Genomic DNA, 25,539 nt, shown 5'->3' with positions numbered 1-25,539 from the left:
TGCTGTAAACGACTGATTAAGAGACAAATGACTCAATAAAACATATACCATCACATCAGTAGCGCTGCTTTTAATTCGACCGCTAGATGGCAGTATAGCCACGACACACAGCACGTTTCCCACGTTACGCATTTAGAGCTAAACGTTTCATTTCCCCGTTTGTCAGCGTGATTAAATGAATGAATGGCGGACATGACGGAAATGATTGCTATTCTTTGGGTTGGTTTAAGAGGTTTTGAGGTGTGCAAAAGACCCATAAGAGCACATTAGCCGTGAGAATTCAGCTCTGGGCTTAAAAGGTCTATACAGCTAATGACATTTAACATACACACGCGCGCGCGCACACCCCAAACATCCAAACACTACCTTCACCCCCACTGGATGGGTAGAATGAGAGAAACTAGAGCGATATTAATTCTAATTATTAGAATTATAATAATCTGCTGTAAATAAACTGAAAACAAAAATGCTATTAAAGAGATGACTTGTCTCAACAGGTGGTTCAGGTTAATGTGTAACAGCGATTAAGTCGTGCACAGTGGCCTGTAGACATTCAGTGTCAGGAAGGGTGTGTGAGTGTTGTTTTGTGTTGTGTGTGTGTGTGTGTGTGTGAGAGAGAGAGAGAGGGAGCCCTGTGTGCTACACTGCTAGTGGAGTTGGCAGAAACGTGTGAACCGCAGAACTCTCGCTTACTGCAGCCATCAATGTGGAGAAATAAGCGCGCGCAGCTCTAAATAAACCAAAGGAACTGCAGTCCATCCTTACAGCAGGCTGCTTATCTTATCACTGTACACGGACACCTTATAATCTCTGTTACAAAGCGAGCCAGAGCGAGAGAATTCGGGCAAGGAAGAAAGAGAGAAGTCGCAGAAGGAAAGTAGGCAGTGCGCAAGGACTGAGCTTTAAGCGGTGAGTGCTGGATGTTTGCTAAATACCGGACGCGCTCATTCATAAGCGCAGTGTGTAGGTTTATTAGTGTTTAAGGCGTTGGCATTGAGAAAAGGAGCTTCTGAGATACGGTTATAATAGTAAGTTATAATAATCATTTTTTAAAATAAAACAAAACTGATCTTCTTTAACATAATAATAGGCTGTGGTGAAAACCAAAACAGCAAACTGGACAGATGTTTATGCAAGTAGGTGCCAACATCTGGAATTAAAAGTAGCTTGCTTCTCCACATTTTTGTATAATTGTAATTTCACAACGAACAAACACTTTGAATAAGACCTAGATTTCTTTTCTGACATTTTGTTGTGTTTTTATTTTTAATTTTTTTGTCATTTCTCAAAGAAATGTACACACCATCGAATACGAATGATGATACTAATATACTAATAATAATTTAATAGAACTTTTCGTTAAATTAATGGCATGTGTCCAAATGCAAATCAATTGTTGATCCAGACCAAGTGCACATCAACTGGTGGAAACAGTGCAGCTGAATGACAACACTTTGTACAATGAATATTTAAGCTCTAAATAACATGCACATTCAAGTCAGAGACGCTGTGTAAGAGTCAATTTAAAAATAAACCTTTTCATGTATTGTCAATGTCATCCAAGGTTAGTAAACTGTGCTCCCTCTAATGAAACAGTACACTGAACAGTTTCATTGTGAGTATGCTTGCATTTTGTCTAGGTGTAAAGATCTTTTAACAGGATGTGACACCTTACAACACAGAACACAACTGTATGCTTTGTTGATGAAAACGATACTTCAACCACTCAAAGATTATATAACTGTAAAAAAAGAAAGGTATAAGGTGACTAAAGAGTGTTTGTCAGTGCAAATTATTATTGGTGATGTGATTGATTTACAATTTGCAAACATTTTTCACCTAGTGGACCCAGTTTACTGTTTTGATGGACCTCCTGATAATGTGATACAACCATTCAAATATTAGGTTCATTTATTAAAGGTGTACATGTGTACAAAATGATTTTGCCTATTTATTGTAGCACATTATTGCTGAAATTTCTGCCAGCAAAACAAACACACTTTTACTTTTGTAGACACTTGACAGTCACACCCAGTTGTGCTTGTTAAACATCACACTCAGATTATGTCCCCTTTTGATGTTCTAACCACTTTCCCTCTTCTGGTAATACTTTCCACTAGATTTTGGAGCTTGGCTGTAGGGACTTGTGCTCATTCAGCCAGATGAGCATCAGTGAGATCAGGTACTGATGTAGGGCTCTGTGCAGGTCTTGCCAGCTCTTCCACTAACCCCCAACATGTTTTGGCCTCTTAGTCCCTGTGAAGGGAAATTGAAATGATACAGCAAGCAAAGGCAATTCTATGCAATCTATACGATTGTAGAAATAGTTACTAACGGATATTCTTGATCTTTATTGGGCATATATTAAGCAATAAAAGTTTTAAATGGACAGGAGCATAGCTATTAGCTATTGAGAAGCCCTGATGGAGTTAAACAGCCTGTCAGGATGGACTGGTTATATTCAAGTAGCCTCCTTCACGGAATACTTCAATTGCTTTAAAATCAAGTGGTCTTCATTTTGTAGGGGTAAAATAGCAATTATCACAGTGGCATGTTTCAGCAATGAGAAGGTGGATGGCTGACATTTAACTAAAGGTTCTGTTTGTGCAATTGTTAACAACTGCTCACACTACAAAACTGCCAAAGCTGTGGTAAAGAAAGCATTCAGAAAGGAAACTATACTGTATGGGGCACGTGATGCATCCTGACATGAGCATCAGGGTGGATATTCAGAGCTGGGTAAACCTGAAAGATTCACACGCCTCTAAATATGATGCTGAGTGCACATTAATCTGATTCTGCTAATTTAATCAGTGTAAGAATCTGTTAAGTTCCTTGATCTGTAGACAAGTGTGTAACTGGGCGTAGAACAAATGTCTGCACTACTGCAACTTTCAGTGATGCTGCATGTTAACCATACACTGTACCTGGGTTTGGACGAAGGAGCTTTAGAGGGAGGTGTACACTCTCAGGACAACAGAATAGTAGGTTTGCTTGTTGCTGGTTTTGGTGGAAGTGTTTTGCAATTTTAGTATGCATTAATTTTAGTATGCATCTTTTACTTTAGGTTGCATGTTGTGTACCTTTTAAAGTTTTAATTGCAAGTTCTGTACTTTAAATCCTTCTTTGAAAGCACAATATTTCCCAGTCTCCAGGTACTGTACATAAGGCACAAATAATAAGTGACAAGGAAAGGTGCAGTTAACTACCCTGTTTTTTGAAAGTGTTGATGAAAGACATGGGATTTAAGCCAGGCTTATACTAACACAGTTTTGGCACAATTTTACCAATTCCCAGCCAGCTCTCCTCTATCACATCTACCAACTGGGGAGGGTGAAGGCTAACATGTGCTTCCTCTGAGACACATGAAGCCAGCCAACCACCTCTTTTCCACACTTATTACTGAGAGGAAGAAAAGATCACAAAACACAAATAATGAAAGCGGCACTACCTAAACAATGACAACACCATCCTCTGTTCTTCCTTTCATCCACAAAACTCCCCAATATCAGCACTGCCTGCTTGTTTTTATGTGTTTAACTTTGGGTGTTTATACCATCCAAATCTGTGTTGTAAGGTGTCATACAGGCAATTTTCCAGAGAGATTAAGCCGTGTGGTATGAGCAGTAGTCAGATGACAAACTTGTGTGTTCTTTCATCATGCAGTGTAAGCCTGGCATGAGGTGGAAGTTAGCATGATAGCCAACAGTGATTGCAACAACTTTAAGTGCCCTATGTTTAAAAGATTCCTCATTGCTTTACTCAACAGGGAGGACATGCAGTGTCTAAGTGCAGCATTTCCTGGAATTGGAGGCATCATAGCCAGCAGAACTCTGTTTTACATTATTAATGTCTGTTGTTTGCAGGTTTACTTGAATGTAATAAGACAGGACAAATAAAGAAATACAGTAGAGATGTAGTGAATCAGCTGCCCGAACTACTAGATCTGAAATGCTGTGCATAGTTATGTGGAGTTATATGTAATTAGTCTCGGATTATACACCAATTCATGTACTTTAATCTCCACTCTCTCCCTCCTTCACATTCTTATTGTTTTATAATGTATTGTTATATAATGTGTAAGCTTTATCATACAACTGTAAAAGCGATATACTGGAGATCCACATATTTCCAATGACAGCTAAATATTACAGTGTTGCCACATTAGAGAGGAGTAGCATTTAGGTTTGACTGCATGATGCCTACATGATGATCCCATTATGAAGGCATCATGCAGTCAAACAGAAATGCTAGACTGCAGCAGAAGACCCGATTACCATTAACTGTTCTCCTGAAACCTGAAAATCTGGACAGAAAAAATATCAATTAAATAAATTGATAATTAAATTGGTAATTAAATTCATTTGTCTTATTGAATGAATTTGGAGCATTGTCTATGTACAGTATTTCCTAAGCACTAGGTACCAAGCTGAGAATGAGTGTGAGATATCAGGTAATTCAGTAGGCAGACAGGTGAGTAAGTATGGAGTTGGATGTAATCTAAGTGATGTTTTTCGAAAAACATGAGCCAGAGTTTCCACTATGAACACAGATGGGTGGACTTTAGCTTTGATTCTAGCTGTGTGTGTGTGTGTGTGTGTGTTCCTAAAGCTTTCTGTTGTGTCTGGAGTCTGGGATTTAGAGAAGAATATTCCATTACGTCACTGCCTGAAGTAAGACATGGGAGATGTATGATTATCCTGAGAACCATACTTAACATTGGAAGTCAATATAAAAACAATGCTTAGTTGGAGAAAAACTCAAGGTGTGTTACACACTTCTCGGATGGCGGTATGGGATGTTTGGGCTCACTGGGTGAGTTTTCCTCCCAAATCTGTAGTAGTTTGACTGAAGTAGGTTTAAGTGACCATGTTTTTGTTTACATTTTTGAATAGAGTTAGTTTTTCATCCGTACCTGTAAATTGTAAACTAATAAATTGTGAAACTAATAAAAAAAAATCTATTCAAATTATGTGAGGAAGTAGGGTCTATTGAGTTCATCATTGAGAACAACAGGATCAATCAACAGCAATCGCCAGGATCTCGGCTTTAAGATATAGACCTGAGCAGAATTTGTGGAATTGCAGAGACTGCAAGTATAGAACCTATTATGTGTTGGAGCAATATGCATAACACCTGTTGTTAATTTAGGAAATGCTGTTTTTCTCTGAAATTTGGAATCCCATCTGTGAGTGTGTTTATACATGTTTTTATGTCTTCACTCAATGATATGAAAACAGTTTTGACTTTTTTCCCCCCATGAGGAAAATTGCTTCTTTTTTCTTTATTCTCCTAAAACCAAATAAAGCTGTTTTTTTTGTTACCACAGTAAAGTTATAGCATTACGTTATAGCAGTCATAGCATTAATTACCTGCATTATAATTATGTCAATGGAAGGTCCTTATAAACATCTGCATGCATTTTTGTGAGCACATTATGGTGTACCATGTAGTTCAGTGAGGAGTGTACAAGAAAAATATTATCAATAAGAATTTATTTGTTAGCTCAGTTAGCATGAAAGTTTTCATTTTCTTTATAAGTTCCTGCTCATACTGTAACTAAATGACCTTTAAATCTTAGGCACAGAGAGGAAAGCAAATGTCATTCATCAAACAACAACCATGGCTCTTTTTTTCTCCTGCTTATCAGTGTGTTTGGCTTTACTAAGATGAGTCTGTTTAGTCATCCATCCATCTGCCTATGTGTGGACTGCAACTCTGTTTTTATAATCTGTTATATACAGTTTTGTCATCCTGTGACACTGATCTGCTATCTGTACTATAGATACTTAAATATCTGCACAGGTACCGCTTGGTTTTTTAAACTTCTACATTATAAACGTCTACATTTTGCTATGTTCACTGTTGCATCTTTCTGCCTCTAATCCAAGCTTATGCTGTAAGGATCAATTCAATTGTTCTATTATTGAGAATTGTCTCTGCAGAAATGAGATGCATTCCTTTTCAGTTTTGTAACTAATTGCCTTCATGAAAACATGCTTGGTGACAATGCACATTTTTGTGTCACGGAGGCATAGTTTATCTCATCATTTTTTAGATCTTATGTTAAGATTTAATAAAGCCTATCCACAGTAAGCTTATCCACAGTACCGGATTTTTTTTTTTTTATAAAATTCTTAGAAAACAATAAAAATTTTAGGGCTCATTTGCACATTTTAGCTGTTCACAATATCGATATTTTAAAGCTAATACGGCAATAATTAAGAAATGATACTCTGTGCAGCTGTTAGTGCACATAAATCTTGCTATTGTCACCTATTTTGTAGCTAGCCAGTGATCTCTAAAATACTAAGCAACTAGAATCTATAGCAATCATTTTCGCTATGTGGTGAGAGATAGATTGATTTTCATAAATCAGTGAATCAAAACTCCATTTCGATGAGCACTCATGGCTCATTAAGGTCATGGTCATGAGACTAATGCTTTTTTCCCTACACCCATTTACTCTTGCAGAATGTTTGACCAAAGTGAAATATGCTACTTGAGCCACAGTGAGCCTGACCAGAATAAAACAGATGCTTAAGTTGAATGAATGAATGAATGTCACACAGCACTTTATGTTCACTGCACCACATCTAATGTTTTTATGTTCATTAATTCGGCCTTTCTGCAAGCTTCATACCTGACCTGGTTTGCCAGATCCAGTTTTGGACTACTGTTTAGAAACTAGGACTACCAAAAAAAACACTGTTATGCTCTTGAGTAAAGTCTTTAACCCTTAACATTTGGTTTTGGATGAAATTGATCGATGCGATTATAAACCAGACATAGTATGAACTCAGGCTAAATGCATTGGATGTCACATTGAATGTTATGCTTTATTTCATTACATATTCTTTTAAATCCACGTATACTGTACCTAAAGCAATGTGCGGCTTTTGCCTATTTCTCAGTGATAAATATATTAAACAGGACAGAATACATTAGGGTAAAACACACACCCCATACCTTAAATGAATCACTAACATGCTTTAGCACTTTCTTAACAAGCTTCCTTAACATGTTGGATGTTTTGATAAATGAAGTACAATCTAAAAGTCCTAGTTAATCTTTTATCGTAGATATCTTGCTAATTTTGTTCTGTTCTTGTTTCTGGTTCCTTCCTTTCTTCTCCCCTTGTGGTTGATATGTTTCCCATTTTACTATGTGGTGAGGGGCCACAAAGACAACATCACCATATTATCTAGGTCACAGTCGCAGGAAAACTTTCTCTTTTTTCTAGTTGGTGATTTCACTATCAGTGATTTGTTTAAAGTGTTTCTTTCAGTTGTGTTGTTATTGATTAGCACTGTTGGATTACCCTTTTTTGTTTTTGTATTTGTACAGTCTTAAATGTAATTAGACACAGGTAACATGCAGTAATGATGAAACATGAATATTAATCAGTTGTATTTGTATTCTCTGTGTATGGTGGTCATAGCCTATTTGTGGTTAGTGACACTAACACAGAGAGAAAAGCCATTGGTACATCAGTCTCTTAGCAACAGGAGCTCTTGCTGTGTTTCTCATGTCCTGCCATGACGTTCTTCTTCTTTCTTGCTATCTATATCTGTGCAGATGTGTGTGTGTGTGTGTGAGAGAGAGAGAGAGAAAGTAAGTGAGTGAGTGACAGAGAGAGAGAGAGTGAGAGAGAGATGGAGAGAGGTTTTAATCTGGTCAGTTTAGCCATATGCGATGCTGTTAAAGCTGTAGCAAGTAACAATTTTGCATATATACGTGTATATATATATATATATATATATATATATATATATATATATATATATATATATATATATATATATATATACACAAATGCTAAAAAAACACCTTCTTATGAAGTTGCTTTATCTGGCAAGCTGATGTTAATCATGCATTTTGTTTTCCATTCTCTCATAAGATTAGCTACTTATCTAGCCTTAAGTTTTTGTGCTCATGATAATTCTGTGTTCTATTAACTTCCATTAAGTTCCATTAACTGTGTTCCATTAATTAATCAATAAAATAAATTAATAAAAAGCTTATAGGTATAAATAAGATAAGTTGAAGTCGGATGTATTTTGTTTTGTTGTAGTGCTTCACACTACCACTATTGTCTTGCACAACAGAATTTTGCAGTTGGAATCTGGGGAAACTATCCTGTTTTCTCCCCAATGGCTTCAGTTACACAGTTCACATAGATGCATGTGATTGATGCATGTTTTTTTTTTTTTCAGATTCTGGGTTCAGTCCAGTGAAATGTTTTGTTCATCATCCAGATCAGTCAGTTTTGACTGTCAAATATAGTAACTGAAGTTACCGTAACAAATAAGCTGTGGCGTTTCTAAACTGAAAGGATGCGTGCTATTGAACCATTTTTTAACATTATGAACTGTTGACTATTGCTGTTAATTTTATTATGTGTACAAATTAAACGTGTGCAATGAGGTGAATATAAAGATTTAATGAAGGCAACATGAGAAACTTGATTTACTATTTTCTGTAATTCCTGCATACTAACTTCTCTCTCTTTCTCTGTGTGTTTGTGTGTGTGTGTGCAGGCTGCGGGAGAGGAGGCACTCCAGCCTGCATGGCATACACAATGGGCTCGGGGCCCAATGCTGGCCCTGCCATTGGCCCTCAGCACTGTGTCACCAAAGTGGAGCTCTCGGTGTCCTGCCTAAACCTGCTGGACCGCGACGTTGCCTCTAAGTCCGACCCATTCTGTGTTCTCTTCCAGGAGGTGGACAGTAACTGGGTGGAGGTGCGGCAGCCCTGATGTGTTCTTACCGTCCTTCAGTAGAACTGTGTGTAGTTTAGGGGCCAGGGCAGAAACAAAGATTAAATGGGAGGAAATCTGAAATCTTAATATAGGTACTGTATAAATGTGATGGACAGAATGAGGAGCAGAGAAGAGATGTCTGCGATAACAAAGCCGGATAGAATGGAGGGTGTTGAACGAATAGAGCTTTTTAAGAGGGTGAATTGAATAATGTGAGGGAAGATGAAAGGAACAGATATCAAGACAAACAAGGAAAGGTTTGTAAAACATTACACTTGCTCAGTAATTCTGAGAGAAACACTTCAAGAAAGAGCGGGTGCTCCGGAGGCCATAACGTGAGTTAGAGAAAGTTGTGTGTCTTTGTGATTTGGAGTGGATCTCTACTAACCCACTAACAGTCAATAGTGCAAGCCTGAACATAAAATCAGTGCTTTTCAGCTCGCCGTAGTCATGGCAACAACATGGAAACAAAAGGCTTATGCTTTTTAAGCAGAGATGCAGAGAGAGAGATAAAGGGGGAGTGTGGTGAGTAAGGGTTAGGGGACGTAAAAAGGAGAAGAATTAGGCTTCAAAAACATTGTAGTAATACATTCTGAAATTCTGCTTCTGCCAAATGGGTTTGTGGATCAGTAAAATGTATTTTCTGTGTGTGTGTGTGTGTGTGTATGATGCACGCAGATGAACACTACTGTAGCTGACACATAACTCATAATAAATATAATCGATAAATATCGATTATATGTCGTTCTATCATCATGGACAGTTATTAGCCGTTATTAACATTTTTATAAAAGGTTACTATAAAGAAGTCCATTTCACTATATCGGTATGGTCAAATGGTTTAGTCTTTGTAGTAACTGTTTATAAGAACTATATTATATATAAATTCTACACACAGACTTGAACACATTTCAAGAGGAAAATAACATTAGTAAATTTGGTGATAAGGATTTCTTAGGGGAAAGGGAAGTTCTCTATGTTCATGAAAGCAGAGCAGCTATTCTTTAAAGCTACAGGAAAAATACTATTGCTTGATTTGTTGTTTCCTGAAGGAAAAAAGCACACACACACACAGAGGGGTGGCAAAAAATATGTTTTTCCTCAGAGCTGTACACAGCATCACATCTCAGTCCATATGTTCAGTCCCATCTAGGGGTCTGCTTGGGTGTACACGCATATGCAATTGTGTGTGAGTATGTTCATGTGTTTCCATATTGCCTTGGACTCTTGGCAAGCATTTGGTCAGTAAATAGTTGAACTGTGACTGTCTTTTATCTCATTCTTTGTCTCTTTCCCTTCCTTCTTTTCTCTTTCTATTTCTCTATCTCTCCCCAACATTCCCTTAATGTCTAATGACCATTAATATCACCATGTTGTGTCAGCTATGCACATTTGCCTTTCCTCAGAAATGTGGAGAGTCTGCTCATTTTCTCTTCAAGTATGTTACACTGCACCACAGAGCTATAACTAAATGCAGTGAAAGAAAGCTCAGATCAATAGAAATCATTTCCCTACGAAATACAAACTGTCTGAAGCACAACTTATCTGCAAGGATAACTGCTCCAAAATGCTGATGCAAATCTTCAGGAAATGTGCTAAATAACTGTGTAACTCTCTGTGTGTGTGTGTGTGTGTGTGTGTGTGTGTGTGTGTGTGTGTGCGTCCCTGCAGCTGGGCAGGACAGAGACAGCAGTGAACAACCTGAACCCTGTGTTTGGAGTGAAGTTCCAGGTGGACTACCACTTTGAGGAGGTCCAGAAGCTGAAGTTTGCCATGTTTGATGAGGACAAGTGCAGCAGCCAACTGTATGAGCACGACTTTTTGGGGGAGTTCATCTGCACTTTGGGAGTGGTACAGCATCACAACTTTACATCTCCAGAATCCACTGCTTGTTGTATCACATATGTTTATTTTAAAGTGACTGGCAGATGTTAGTCTTTATTGGCAGAGAGATGTTCAGAGATTGGCCTAAATATATTCTGGCTTAACAAGCAAAATACACATTTTAAATCGCCAATCATTGTAAACAGCTGAATTTAATAGGATATGGGGTTACAAAAATACAAAACATTTTCAGTCAGTTAGCAACATGATGCATCATGCACAAATGAACAAACATCTCTGCACACCATGCTTTCCTTAATCATTAGCTAATGAGCCAGCATTGATTTTGGTAGATCTCGTTTGTAATCACACTCTCTGTGGTGACCTTTGACTGATTAAAGAGCTCTTTATCCATCTACTTCTGAGCTTATTTAACTAGCATGCCTTGCACCACACAGATTGTGTCCAATAAGAAACTTCATCGGTCTCTTATCTTGGCCAACGGCAAACCAGCAGGAAAGGGAGCCATCACAGTAAGACCTAAACTCCAGACCTAAAGTCCTAAGGTCACCAGTCTATTGTACCAATAGAATTTGCAAACATCATATTAAATTTGTGTATTTATTCTAGATAACAGCCCAAGAGTTATCGGACAACAGAATAATTACCCTGTCCATGTCTGGGAGAAAGTTGGATAAAAAAGTAAGAAAAATCTACGAATTATTTTCCATAGAGTTGTAGAACTGAAATAATGTTATTGATTATTCTGATGCGTATTTATACTCTGTACCAGGATTTCTTTGGTAAATCAGACCCTTACCTGGAGTTCCACAAACAAGGAGAGGATGGAAAATGGATGCTGGTCCACAGAACAGAGGTAATATACATCATCAACTGTGTATTTATTACCTTTCAATGAAGACAGTTAAATGAAATATGCACTGACCAGAAAGTCAGTGAAAAGTAACTGTTTTCTGTACAGGAGGGTTTTTTTAATAATAAAAGAAATTCCCCAAAATAATCAGAGCACATAGTTCAATAATGGCAATCACATAATATATAAAATATTGGGAATAACAACAATTATTTTTTAAAATAAAGATATGACTTGGATGAGTAATAAATGAACATAAATATCTGTGCTGACAATTTCAGCCTTCATCAAACTGCCAAGGTAAAAAGAGGAAAACGTATTCAATCAGTCCCCATTTGATCCAAACACCAAACTTTTTGTTTGTGTAAATTATATTGATCCTTGACAGTTACTCTATAAATCTATCTGCTGATGAACATCTAGTTTTGCCATAAAGTAGTATTTGTATCTGCTGTGTGGCAGGTAATTAAGAACACTCTGGACCCTGTATGGAAGTCGTTCACTGTGCCACTGATTTCTCTCTGCAATGGTGATGTGGACAGAAACATCAAGGTAGGTCGTATCTTCGTGTAAATGGTAACTTTTACATTTACAGCATTTAGCAGATGCCCTTATCCAGAGTGATTTACATTTTATTTCATTTTTTTAATACAACTGAGCAATTGAGGGTTGAGGGCCTTGCTCAGGGGCCCAGCAGTGGCAGCTTGGTGGACGTAGGAATTGAACTTACAACCTTCCGATTGGTAGCCCAACACCTTAGCCACTAGGCTACCACATCCCTTGATGGTAGATAATAAGACACTGTTAGAAACATGCCAGCCATTAGAAAATCTTCAGTAGTTTTTACATCCAAATCCCAAAATTTCTCATTTATCCTGGTGTTTTCACTGTACGGTGTTACTGGCTATAACCTGTGTTATTATGAATGAGTGGTAATCTTACTGTTAATTAGTTAAAATATCTGACTAGCTAATTAATCAGAAATGTATTTAAAGAGCACTTGAAAACCAGCAGTGATTTATGTTTATTCTGTTTCAGTCTTGAGTATTTATTTTCTCAGGTGATATGCTATGACTATGATAATGATGGAGGCCATGACTTCATTGGAGAATTTCTGACCACAGTAACCAAGATGAGTGAAGCACAGAACTCTGTAGAGGTGAGCTGGACTTAAGGCATGACACACTTTCTCAGAAATAACCACAGAATTAAAACAATACAAAATGAAAGGCTTTAAATGTTCATAATTATATTCATCAAGTATAAAATATTAGATTTCATTTCAGATTTAATACACAGATATCTTTTTAAAAAAATCACATTATATATATAACACAGCATTTCTTTGGGCAAATCATTAATGTAAGGCAGTTATACAGAGGTTAACATTGTGGCTCATGTGCTACAGTCACCTTTAAATTACATGCATAATTTCAGATACTGTAGCTTAAATTGAGGAAAGTATTATATGTAAATAAAAATCATCACCCCAAACCCCCCATCCAAATAAAAAATAAATAAATATCCCCTTTAAAAACAGTTGAAGCTACTTTCCTTTCTGCTAAAATAAATTTTTTTGTTAAAATTTTTATTTATTTATTTATTTTTGTCTTATTTGTTTTCATTTGTAAATTGTATTTGTTTTACTTTTGCTAAGCATTATAATTCTCTTTAGTATTTTAATATTCAGTATATCAACTTTATTTTAGTATTTTGTTCTTAAATTCTGGTACAGCAGTTAAAAGGTCTATGAATTACAGTATTGGCTTACCATGAACACAAAGGATACCTGCAGATATCCTATTAAAGCTTCCAGCAGCAATTAATTTCCCTAATACCAGAGTCATTACTTTCATAATGCACATGTACAGAGAAGGAAATATCATTTCTCTTGGGTTTGTTGCACTCAGTCCTCTGCACATTGTGGAAACACTGACTGTGTTTAATTATCTGGCATAATGAAGCTGAAAGAAAGTGCGAATGAGCAGAGATGCACTCAAATGTGGAGAGTGTGACAGACTAAGTGGGAGAGATAGGAAAGAATAAGAGCAGGAATTAAAAAGAATGAGAGAGACACAGGGAGATAACTGCTTCTTTTTTGCAGATGTAAATCACTTTTGTTTAACTGCTGCCTTGTTTGCAGAAACAAGCATGGTGTTCTTACAGGAAACAAGTAGGCACAACCACAGCTTGGCCTTTTGCACATAGCTGCTATACTGTATGTCTTGGAATAGAATTTCACACAACGACTCCTTTGTCCTTTTTTAAAACTTTATCTGCCTATACCACCACCCCATTCTAGCCCTGCCACCATGTTCTACATTCTGTAGTTATAATTATACCACAGCGATGCTGAATGCTCAATTCAAATTGGTCAGATGGTGTTTTACATTTCTATAATAGCACAGCTGTGACAATAGCTCTAGCTGTAAGCTTTATATTAATACAGTATTCTTTCTATGCTAACAACTTACACAGGGAATTGTGTCATGGAAGCATCAATAGAAGATTGTAATAGTTCATTAATCATATCCACCATATCAGCTGTCAGTGGCATTTTCTGTGAGTAGGCATTTATATAGTGTTTTGGAAGGTCTCCAGTGTTCATTATTTGTAATATCCATAAATAAAGCTGTGGTCTTCAAGCTTTGACAAGCATTTTTTTTTTTAGAAAAACGAGGTGAAGAAGCTGTTATAGTTTATAGCAGGAGCATATAATATATGAAGTTACAGTAGAAAATATCTTGTTTCATTGTCATCATATTGTATATAGTTTGTTTGGCAAATTGCTGTGTTATAAGAAGAATAAAACACATTGGGATGTGCTGTTAATAGTTAATAGTGCTGTTTTAAATGAATCAATTTTGGTCTTCTGCTTTTTTATGAATTTTCTATAACAGCTGTCCTGTTGTATTTTTATTCTTTACTAATCTCAGCATTGTACTACCATGACTCAACACAGGAGATCCTAAAGGTTGTTATTTCTGACAACAAAAGTTTATCTGTCAAGAATTCTCTTAGATACTCATTACTCACACAGATTTAGCCCAAAGACAGAGGATAGCCCAAGCCTCCTGAATGCATTCATCTGACTGACACTATCTACTTGTGAACATGAGAAAATTTGTATGTGCCTCTAAGGTTTGCACTCTTAAATATAACTCCCATACAACGTGACAAACTCTGGTTTGCAGGTGGAGTTTGAATGCATCAATCCCAAGAAACAAAAGAAGAAAAAGAACTACAAGAACTCTGGAATCATCATTTTGAAGTCCTGTAAGGTGAAGAAGCACCCTCACTTCCATAGGCCAGTTCTGCATTAAGCAGTTAAAATACGTGCAGTACAAAGCTGCTTTGACATTACATTTAAACATTAAAGAATTTATAAAACACATTACATGTCTGCTTATGCATTTTTGTAATTAATTTTATTATGCTAGCAATAATTAGGGCTTTGTTGTGCCATAGGCAGAGATTAACATGTTGGTTTTAACTCCCCTGGTAAGTAACATATAGTATTAATATCAGCACAAGGCACCTGTTACTCCTGAGCCATCAATCGTAAGTGGAATTGCTCCTGCACATGAGTCCAGCCAAGTGGTAAAATGACTCAATTATTTGCAGTAATCAGGAGTTCAGCTTGTATAACACGTGTACACATTGTACTATTTGTCTGCTCTTGTGTTACTCTACACACAAGGATGCTTTGTGGAGAAGTGTGTGACTGACCACGTCTTTGTTTGATGCTCCTCAGATTACGAGGGATTACTCATTCTTGGACTACATCCTGGGTGGCTGTCAGCTTATGTTCACTGTGAGTTTGCCCCAGATTCCATTTTAGTAAAACATAAAATCAGTGCATTCTGTGTCAGTATTTGTCCATTCTTTCTTTTAAAAGGGAGTAAAATGTAGTAATATTGTTTGTAATATTGCATGAATTTACAGTATGCATTTCATGGACGTTGTTTTTTCTTGTTCTTTAATATACGTATCGATATCATACTTGTACTGTGTCAGACATAAATTCCCTACTGAGACCAAGAGCATCATTGTACATTGTATTTAGCTTTGTTTATATTGGTCAAGTCAAGTCAAGAAGCTTTTATTGTCATTTCAACCATGTACGGCTGACACAGTACATAGTGAAATGAAGCAACGTTTCTCCAGGAATATTGTGCTACATAGAACAACACAGAGCTAAGGACTGAAAAGTCAGTTCTCCTAGCCACATAAAGTGCATAGTGAGCAAGACAAGACAGTGCAGACAAACAATACAATACACTACAGGACATAAAAGAGCACCACCCAGCGTGCAGTCTGTAATTTTCTGTTGTGCAAATAAGCGCATATAACAATGAGAGGATTCTTGTAAACATATGTAAACATACAACAGCCAGAGTTGATGACAGCAATTAAATAGAGAGGTGAAAAAACGGCACTGAAACTGTTGATGAAATAGGTTGTTGATGTGTGTTGCTCAAACTGAGAGTATCTTTAACTAAGACCATAAGAGCAGCTGACTGGCAAAAGAACACGTCTCAGTGCTTTAATGCATTTCCACAGTTCACAGCACTTTGGGCACGTTTTTAATGAATGCACATGCTGATGATGTTCTACGTACTCTGTGCTTAAACCATGCACACTCTGGTGCATTTTATGTTTTCATTACATTATATAATTATATACATGTTTAATCTTCTGATCCCATATGTATCTCTGCTCTTTGAGTGGTGCATGGTGGAGAGTGAAGCTTCTCTGCTTTCTTGCTCATGGTCCTTTATGTGGATCGGTCAAATGACACAGAAAGTGAGTGAAAGGGTTGCTATAGTGATGCCACTGAAAGGGCTCTGACAAGAGAGAGATTCTGAGAGCTGCACGAATTCTGATGAACGCTGCTTTGCTGTACCTTCATACCTTCAAAAGCTCCAGTGTGCCACAGATGTACTGATGTTCTGCTCATGATTACAAGCATCCTTGGCTGTACTTCCAGGGCTACGCTGGCCAAAAACTGTGATAATGTTCCCTTTGTTTTTGTTGTTTTGTCATATGCTTTTTTCTTGGAAAATGAAATGGTATTTGGTGTAGAAAAAATTAGGTACCATTTATTCACTTGTTAGAAATCAGTTATTAATTGTCCTGAGTTCTCTTAAACTGCTTATTTTTTGTGGGGAGGTAGGAAGGTACTGTAGGAAGGGAGGAAGGAAAGGGAGGAAAGGATAGAAAATGAAGTGAAGAGAGGGGAGGGGAGAGAAAGATGTACAGAAAATGAAGGGAAGAAAAGGAATGGAAAGAAGGAAGAACATGAAAGGAAAAAAAAGAGAAGGAAGGAAGGGTGAAAGAGGGGAATTGAATATTAAGAAAGCAAGGATAGAGGGGGGAACGATGAAGAAAGGGAGAAAGGAAGGTTGGTTGGTTGGTTTGTTAGTTGGTTAGTTGAAATGAAAACAAACTAGTCTTTCTCTGTGCCGTGATGTGCCGTTAGTCTTTGGTTTCCTACAGTGCAAGCATAGTCTGTTTGCTTTAACAGTACAAGAGTGCACTAAGCTTGGTAATGGAGCTGTTAACCAGCACATCATCACTTTCAGCAGCACTGGAAGAGCAAAGGTCACAGGATCAGCAGTAGCCAAGCAGACTGTGGGAGCAGGAACAGAACATCTACCTGCGTGGGCATTTAAGCCGTGTAGGTGATGGGAAAAATATATATGCAGTGCATCATGGTCTGTAAGGCAATGGGCTAAAAAGAAGCTGAAGTGTATCAGATTAATAGACAACCAGATCCCCTTCAATATGTATGGTTAGAATTATAAGAAAGATTTCCATAGAATTGATCTTAAACATGCTTTGTAGATGATGTAATAAAGATTGAGTCACAGATGTAGCAAAATGGTTTAGCACAAATATCATGTTACTTGCTGTAATTATTTTGGCTGCTGTAAAATACAGATTTTTTTGTTATTATAGCCACATATGAGTACAAAGTACTGTAAATCCAAGTCCTTGGTGAAACACAGTATATTTACTGAAGCCTCACTCTCATCCAGATCAAGAGCAACTAAAATCATGTCCAATGTCGAAACCATGCCTGAAGATTTGCACTTATTCCCTGTAGATTGATTACATATTTATGTTGAGTGTGATTATAACATGTCTCATACAGTGGCAGGAAAGTGTCCGAGATATGTGAGTATCACACTGCAGCCCTTTTTTCCCTGCCGATTGCATGCACTTCAGGACCAGCCATGACCTGTTCACCCGCAGGCCAGCACTTGAAATGGCACCCACATTGTGTCCATCTGTATTACCATCTCTCCTTATGTCTCTTTCTTACCCATGTCTATTCCCTTGTGTTTTCACACAAATATTAGCATCCACATTGTAGTCAGGCTTATTTACCACAATTAAGCTACACAATTTATTTGTTGCACTTTATCAGTTTACATATAGTCCTTAAAAGATTCAGTATCTATCTATCTATCTATCTATCTATCTATCTATCTATCTATCTATCTATCTATCTATCTATCTATCTATCTATCTATCTATCTATCTATCTATCTATCTATCTATCCCCTTCTCTCCATCAATTTTGCTTTGTCTCACCACCTCTTTGTTCCTCTCTTGTCTGTCCTCCCCTCCTCTCCTCTTCACCTGACAAGCTAGCAGTAGAGCCTCTGGAGTGATGCTGATGTTGGTGCTGTAAGTAGGTGTGTAGTGTGGATCGTGATGGCTCGGGTTTGCACTCCACTCACAGTGGGTTGATAAATGCTGCCTGAGGACAGAGTTGTCAGAGCTCAGCTTGAGCAGCGCTTACTTGTAAACCTCCTTTAACAAAGACAGCTCTGCCTATGTCTGAGAGCATTTGATCTAGCGCCAACTAAAGGAGGCTCACACAGTATTGCTGTGTGTGTGTGTGTGTGTGTGTGTGTGTGTGTAATCCAGCCCAGTCAGGCTGATAATGAATTGTTGCCTAATGTGTCTAATATACAACAGTAATAATCGTAATACAGGATGAGCTCCCAGAGTGCATGAAATATGTTTAATTTCTGAAATATTTTCATGAATTAACATCCTTGATTACAGTTAATTTGAGATATTTAATAAATATTTGTATGTATGTGTGCATACCACTAGGTTGGCATTGACTTCACAGCTTCAAATGGGAACCCCAGGGAGCCGTCCTCATTACACTACATCAACCCAATGGGCAGCAACGAGTATCTCTCTGCCATCTGGGCCGTGGGACAGATCATACAGGACTATGACTCGTAAGTGCCTGTGCTTCACAAAATCCTTTTATTCATTCCAAGAAGTGTTTCACTGCGTTTCAATGAGTATTGTCAATTGTTCATTACTTAGACATTGTTGGGGTTGGTAGACATATGGTTACTATTTTCTATCCACAGAAACAAAATGTTTCCTGCACTTGGATTTGGTGCTCAACTCCCGCCTGACTGGAAGGTGCGAAAGTGTCTGAGTGTGTGTGAGTGTGTGTCTGTGCATGTGTGTTCATGTGCGTGTGTTGTTTTTCTCATGTGAGAGTGAATTTGTATGCCTTGGTGTTGGCACCAGCTTAGAGATAGAATTAAAGTGAGAGAGGGAAAATTGAATGGCAGGCGAGATTGGGAATGCTTGATGTGAATTCAGAAATGGAGCGATGAACAAAATGTGTAATATATGCATATCCCAGCGATTATGCAACTGTCATCCCATCTGGGTTGCCATGGCACTGGAGTGATGAAAAAGACAAGCAAGAGAGAGAGAAAGTGAAGAGTGAAATAGAGGCATGTGTTGTTTTTTTTTAAGGAGAATTCTAGATGACGGAAATAAAGGTTCATTTCATTATGTAAAGAGGGAAAAAAATGATAGGATGGTGGAGCCACCTAGTCTAAATGGGGAACTATTTTAATCATGATCTATAAAAAAATCTCTATATGTTGGATATTAAAAGCACAAGTGTTTATGCTGTTATATGTGTTGTTGTTTGTCTGCTAATATTGCAGGTGTCCCATGAATTTGCTATCAACTTTGACCCTACCAATCCATTTTGTGCAGGTGAGGCAATCTTTATTTATAGTAATAAAAAAATAGCAGTTTTGATTGTGCTCCAGATCATGACATGAGAACTGGTGAAGTCCTAATATTCTAATCTTGTTTATGTTTATGTAATGAGAGGTAATGGTTACCCATTTGCGTTGTGTGCAGGTGTTGAGGGCATCGTTCAGGCATATTCCACCTGTTTACCTCACATCCGCTTTTATGGCCCAACTAACTTCGCCCCTATAATCAACCACGTGGCGCGCTTCGCCTCACAGGCCCTGCAGCAGGACACGGCAGCGGTGAGAGCAACATTCTGCAACATTTTTACAGAAACATCGTCATGGAACACAAATGCCTTTTTTTTCTTAACTGTATAATTTATTATTACTATCACTTTTGACTAGCTTTGAACAATGAGACCTCATTTATTTCAGCTTAAAAAGGGAATAGACTTTTTTTTTGGCATTTGCACTTTAATCATTATTGTGATCACAGTTACTTCTGGACTTATACCATAGTCCATATACTGTATTAAGTCAAAACCGGCGTGTGATGTAAATATATAAATGTTAGTTAAAAACTGAATTACTTTCATGGAATCCTGTTACGTATCTCATCTTGGCTCCAGAATTCCTTCCTTTTTTGGAACATGAGCAGAAACTGCAATCGGATCCACACCCACCTTCTGAAATCCCTACAGAAACCATTTCCACCCGCCTCTGCTGGTGAAACAGTGTTTTTCTTTGTGCTACTCCAAGCACTGCCAAGTGGGTCTGTGAAAAGTGGGCAGTGTTCTGGGTGACAGCGACATGTGCAGAAATGTGTAACCAAACTTTGAGAGCACAGCAGAGCCTAATGAAAACAATGTGGCTCTGTTGATCCAGCTAGACCCTCAGCTTTTCACTGGTCAAACTCGGCTTGCTGTGTGGGTTCAGAGCCAATGTGTGCGCTGTCAGCTTCCACTTTACTAGAGGAAGCTGGTAAAGTCATCCTGTAACATACAGGGTTTAAGTATCTGCTCTAAATGGGCTCTTTGAGTCTCTTAACTTAGTGCAGCATGCTTTTATGGGACAGTGATTTGCTTGTCCTTTGTAGGTCAACACTTGAAATGGTAGGATATGAACTTTAGTGGAATTATATTAAAGTTAAATTAAAAGTCATTGAAACAACTGCTCAAGGGTTTCTTGGGCATTTAGAACCTTTTAGCACCATTCCTAATTTAGTCCTATCTATTTTTGTATTTCATGAATTAGATACGTTTCATCATTTAAAAATGATATAGTGTATATGCTAGATGTGCAATTTTATTTTCAACATGAAGACCAAAGATGTGTCAAGAAAATATCCCAGAGTATACCTGAGAAGGATGTAATCAGGGACATGGTAAAAACATGAGGTTTGTTATAATCAACTGTCTGGCATGTGGTTAGGAATTAAGAATGTACTCCAGAGCTTAGAAAGAAAAAAAACTTTGTAGACATCAGTACTGTAGCTGATTGTCAGGTGGCAGAAACAGCTGGTGATGCTTTTATTACAGATGCTAAATAGCAGAGTGATCCAGAAAACACTTAAACAATAGTCAAAAGCATGCAGAAGATATCGAAGACATAGACAAAATCACAAAAACAAGGAAACAAATTGTATCAAAAACCAGGAGCATAAAACTGTCAAGAAGCCAATGATGCAATGAATTCTAAATGTATAGACTGTGTGGATGATTTAAAACCAGGTGTAATCTGATCACAAATCAGATAAACGTGAATGTGTAAAATAGGCTGTGGATTGTTCTGGAAAATGGAGTTTGATGCTGATTGTCGTTCACAAACAGAAAATGCTAAATGTCGGGAAACGTATCAAAGTTAAAAATTAGGAACAGAATTCAGCATGATGATCAGACAAACATACTAGCATGAGCAAAGCATGAGAAAAAGAGAAAATTCAAGATGCAAAGTGTATATTTGCATATAAGTCAAGATTGATAGCAAAACGTTGTTGAAATAACTAGGAACTAAAAATAGTCTGTAGTACAATTGTGCCTGCATAAGTAGAGAAGATATCCAGAATCTGGTAATATTTTTGGGTCACAGATTTCAAGCAGTAATCAACAGTCAGTGTTGTGATGACAGGCATGTCGAGTTACAACTAGTGGGAAGATATCTATGTTCTGTAATTTGGTGGGAAGCTAGTGAGTGCGCCAATTTGTACTCAGTGACAGTGTAGAAACAATAGTGGTTTTTGTTTTATTGTTTTTGTTTTGCTTTATTGTGTGTATTTTATCTGCAATTGTAGATAATTGTATTGTACTCTTTGAATTGTAGTGTAGTGAATTTAGTATGTGTATTTTTTTTTTCTTTTGGCGGTGTCTTTTAATTTGTTGCTCTGTTGTAAGCAAGTGTATTTACAGTGTATGTTTGAATTAATTTAGGCATTTCAGTCTTGTTTATATCTGGTTAGGAAAAACCTTATCATGTTACCAATGTTTCAAATAGTTTGCATTATTGCAGTTTTGTTTGATTTCAAAGCCAGAATTCTGTACTAATTTTTTCCAGCATATCTACAGTTCTCTTTATGTCTTCAGGTGTTGTCATTATCAATGAGATCTCATTAGAAGTAACTTGATACTTGATACACCACTCAGACCAAACACCCAACAATCAGTGGTGTACCATTTTGTGTCATCCTAATGCAAACCCTGTGAAGAGGATCTGAAAAACAGATTTTTCTGTTTATTTAGTAACAGCACCTAGGTATGTGAACATACCTAGGTAGCTTTAAACATAGTTGTGTTTGCTGAATAACTCCAGAACTAAACCCTTGATTGGCAGCTCCAAATTGAATAAGAAATCTCACAAAATGCGCCTGGGGTTGTCAGTTCAAAGTCTGCTGAGCTACTTTGAACAGACTCAGTGCTCACAGTTTCTCCCAGTCTTATTATCAGCCCAGCTGAGAACAGCCATTACATTTCCTTTTCAATTAAAGATATATTTAGTGGCTGATTCGGGTGAACAAATGTTTTCTTTTTTTCTCCACTGTTCATGGGTATTAATGACTAATGACGCAGATCCCTCAGGTCTGCTTTGATTGCCGGACAGTTGCTTTTCCTTCCTTATACGAGCAGAGACGTTGGGGCGTGTTATTTTTTACAGCAAGCACACAGATAGATGGTGTGAGGGTTTTATTTCTGTTTCTGAACAGTGAGCCACTGACTGAGCAGACTGAGCAAATATAATCCACTGGCCAATCCAGATCAATACAGTACAGATCAACATGAAGTAAAAATTCTAGCAAACAACTGCTTGCTTGCACAAACTGCTGGAGTGTCATTCTGAACATTTCAAAGCACATTAAATAATTTTTTTTCAGACCAATCAGTGGACACACGTTTTTTACATGCATACATTAGTCAGCAACAGCATTTCCCAAGTGTGTATAAAATACACAGTAAGATGGCCTTTCACTGTCTAAACACAAAGACAAACACATACTCTACAGCCAGTGTGTCTTTGCTTGCTAGGAAGACATAATAGTTATCATTTAACCTCCTTCAAGAAGACCTTGGAGCTTTTTGTCCCTAATTGTACCCTGTCACCTACAAGAGATAAAAATGGCGAGAGCAAACAAGAGCAAGAGAGATGGAGAATATGAATTGTCACCAACAGAATGCGAACAGTGCTGTAATTTTGGTACTGACACAAAGAAAAGCAAGAAAAGAGACAAAGCTTTAAATTTAATATAATTTTCACCAGATTGTAAATATTGGTACTGGACTGAGTAACACATTGTTATTATTATGTTATAGGATGTAATTGAAGGGTTAACTTTCCATATTGGTAATTCCAAAAATTCCTGTTAGGGTTTAATTCTGTCTTTAAGCATGTCAGGATAGAAACTAATCAAACAAGATTCCTTCATTGATGTATTACAGATTCTTTACTGACATGATATTACACAGTGATTCATTTTTAGCATTGCATTAACTATTGTCTCATTCCTGAGCACTGACTTTGAGTGGAAACTGTAACTGCATGCATCTGTACATTCTGTCTTCCTCAGTGTGTATATCTGAGATAACGAGTCACTAATGAGCGTGTTTCTTGCACATTAAAGTCCTGGAGTTCAGAGCGGCCTCAGGAGGGCATGAGGAGGGGGCAGGAAGTTGAGGTTTTTGTCTGCTTGTGTTCTTGGTCTTCTCTGTATCTGCTTTCAGTTTTTATTACGCATGCTTTTTGTCCTATTTGGACAACATTCATGCATGTGTGTCTTTTGAAATGTGCCAGAGACAAAAATGGTGGTAGAGTCCTGCTGCAGCTTGGAGAGCGCAGTGAGCTGAAAGGTGGTTGGGAGATCAGTCAGTTTTTTGCATCAATCACTTGGAATAATTACTTACATGATAAATGATAAACTAGGTCCAAAAGTGAACAAAAAGGGTTTCAGAAAAATTGTTAGTTCTAATATATCATGTCTCACAGAAAAGATATTTGCTTCTAATCACAGGCAATATCCTATGGGTCTTTGGAATATATGGGGTGCCAGACTTCCCCTAATATTTCATTATCAAGGCAATGAAATGTTTCTATATTGCATGTAGAGATCTATCTATAAAACTCATAACTCTTGGTAAAATTCAATATTTTAGCACACCAAATAATCAAATCACAGATTTTCACTGTTGTATCTATGCTGTTTGCTCATTTAATGCTATCTGATTTTGATGCACAGCGCAGCCTGCATGAAAATCTCCTTTGAGCCCAAGGCTTCTATAGGCTTCTGTGAGGGGTTGCCAGATCTGTGTAACAAAACTTTCTCAGTAAAAATCACCCAAAACTAAGTGTTTTGATCCTGCAGACTGATTAAACTGACTATAACACATTCAACTGTAATAAGACATTTCATATTTCAAAATATAGGTTATTTTGTTGTTATGACTTAACTATAGTAATAAAACTTTATTTAGTTTAACTAACTAAGTTAAATAAAGGTGCTTATTAGGAGTTACACAGACCAGGTATGAGTGATCAGTGGGACTTGGTCGTGTGGCCTGCTGGGGCTTATGGGTAATGTAGATTTCAGCATAACCAAGACACATTGGCATAGCCAAGAAGTCATTTTGCTGAAAGAAATCATTATGTTACTGACAAATTTCAGCTTCTAAATTCTCAATTTATAAAACATTACTTTTTCTTCTCCTGCAGTAGAACCTCCAGTATTTTATTGACCATCACTTCGATATCCTTGAGCTCAGAGAGCCATGGGTACAGGAAGGGATGCAGAAGAACTATGAAAATATTTGGGTAGACATTTTTTAAAGTCAAGACACTGTGTTCAGCATAGCTAGTACCTTTCAAGCAGAAACAGGAAAAATACTAATTGTACTGGTTATTTCTGTTTTTCACTATAGCACTTGCTAGTATGGGTTGTTTAATATGATTAAACAAGCCATGTGATACATTTGTAACAATGATTTAGTTGATCTTTTTTCTGTGCAGAACAATTATTTGATATGTATATAAGCTGTGATGTAAATGTCTTTTATGAATTCACAGTTCGAACTGTCATAAAACATGTCAAGGGGATCCAGACCCAAAGTCCACCCCCTACCCCCTGAGTGGTGGTCCACAGCATGCCCAGAGCATGTCACACCTAGGACAAGTAACTGTGGTTCAGGAAACTGCTTGCTGTTTATGTTGTGTCCTGAGGACAGTGGATACGCTTGAATCAGTGCCTGTGGGAACTATTTCTCACCACTTCCCAGCATCACATTATTCCCTAAAGGCAGGGAAGTATGGCCTTGACCCTCTTTGCTGTTTTTTTTTTTATATATATATATATATATATCACGTGACCACATTGTACTGCACTGCACAGGACAGCTTTTTATTTAGCCATACTGTTGTTAAGTGAAATGGAAAAAAAAAGGTCATTTCCTTTCATTTTTTGTATAATGAAAATGCAATGAGGCAACAAAACACAACATTTTTACAAAACATTACGCTAGACAGTTTACAGGGTTCTCATTCCATTTGCCCAAATGATTTTTTTTAAC

The 25,539-nt window shown here is 37.4% G+C and overlaps 1 protein-coding gene across 2 annotated transcripts in view; it reads left to right on the top strand.

Moving 5' to 3' along the window:
- The first annotated feature begins 608 nt into the window (after positions 1 to 608).
- Positions 609 to 25,539, top strand: part of cpne2 (copine II) — a 30,868-nt gene continuing 5,937 nt past the window's right edge. Inside the window, exons 1-14 of one of the 2 annotated variants that reach the window (XM_060877987.1) lie at positions 609 to 909; positions 8,541 to 8,743; positions 10,433 to 10,612; positions 11,044 to 11,118; positions 11,216 to 11,287; positions 11,379 to 11,462; positions 11,922 to 12,011; positions 12,520 to 12,618; positions 14,654 to 14,740; positions 15,214 to 15,273; positions 18,591 to 18,724; positions 18,863 to 18,917; positions 19,460 to 19,511; positions 19,662 to 19,795. In XM_060877987.1, coding sequence (XP_060733970.1) covers positions 8,570 to 8,743; positions 10,433 to 10,612; positions 11,044 to 11,118; positions 11,216 to 11,287; positions 11,379 to 11,462; positions 11,922 to 12,011; positions 12,520 to 12,618; positions 14,654 to 14,740; positions 15,214 to 15,273; positions 18,591 to 18,724; positions 18,863 to 18,917; positions 19,460 to 19,511; positions 19,662 to 19,795 — 1,296 coding nt within the window. In that variant the 5' untranslated portion in view covers positions 609 to 909; positions 8,541 to 8,569. Of the gene's footprint in view, positions 910 to 932; positions 1,029 to 8,540; positions 8,744 to 10,432; positions 10,613 to 11,043; positions 11,119 to 11,215; positions 11,288 to 11,378; positions 11,463 to 11,921; positions 12,012 to 12,519; positions 12,619 to 14,653; positions 14,741 to 15,213; positions 15,274 to 18,590; positions 18,725 to 18,862; positions 18,918 to 19,459; positions 19,512 to 19,661; positions 19,796 to 25,539 lie in introns of those variants that run through there. The other variant, XM_060877988.1, reaches the window with a different exon arrangement.

Source organism: Tachysurus vachellii, chromosome 9, assembly GCF_030014155.1.
Source record: "Tachysurus vachellii isolate PV-2020 chromosome 9, HZAU_Pvac_v1, whole genome shotgun sequence".
NCBI lineage: Eukaryota > Metazoa > Chordata > Actinopteri > Siluriformes > Bagridae > Tachysurus > Tachysurus vachellii.
The sequence above is the reverse complement of the archived record's forward strand: the minus strand, read 5'-3'. Positions and strand labels throughout refer to the sequence as shown.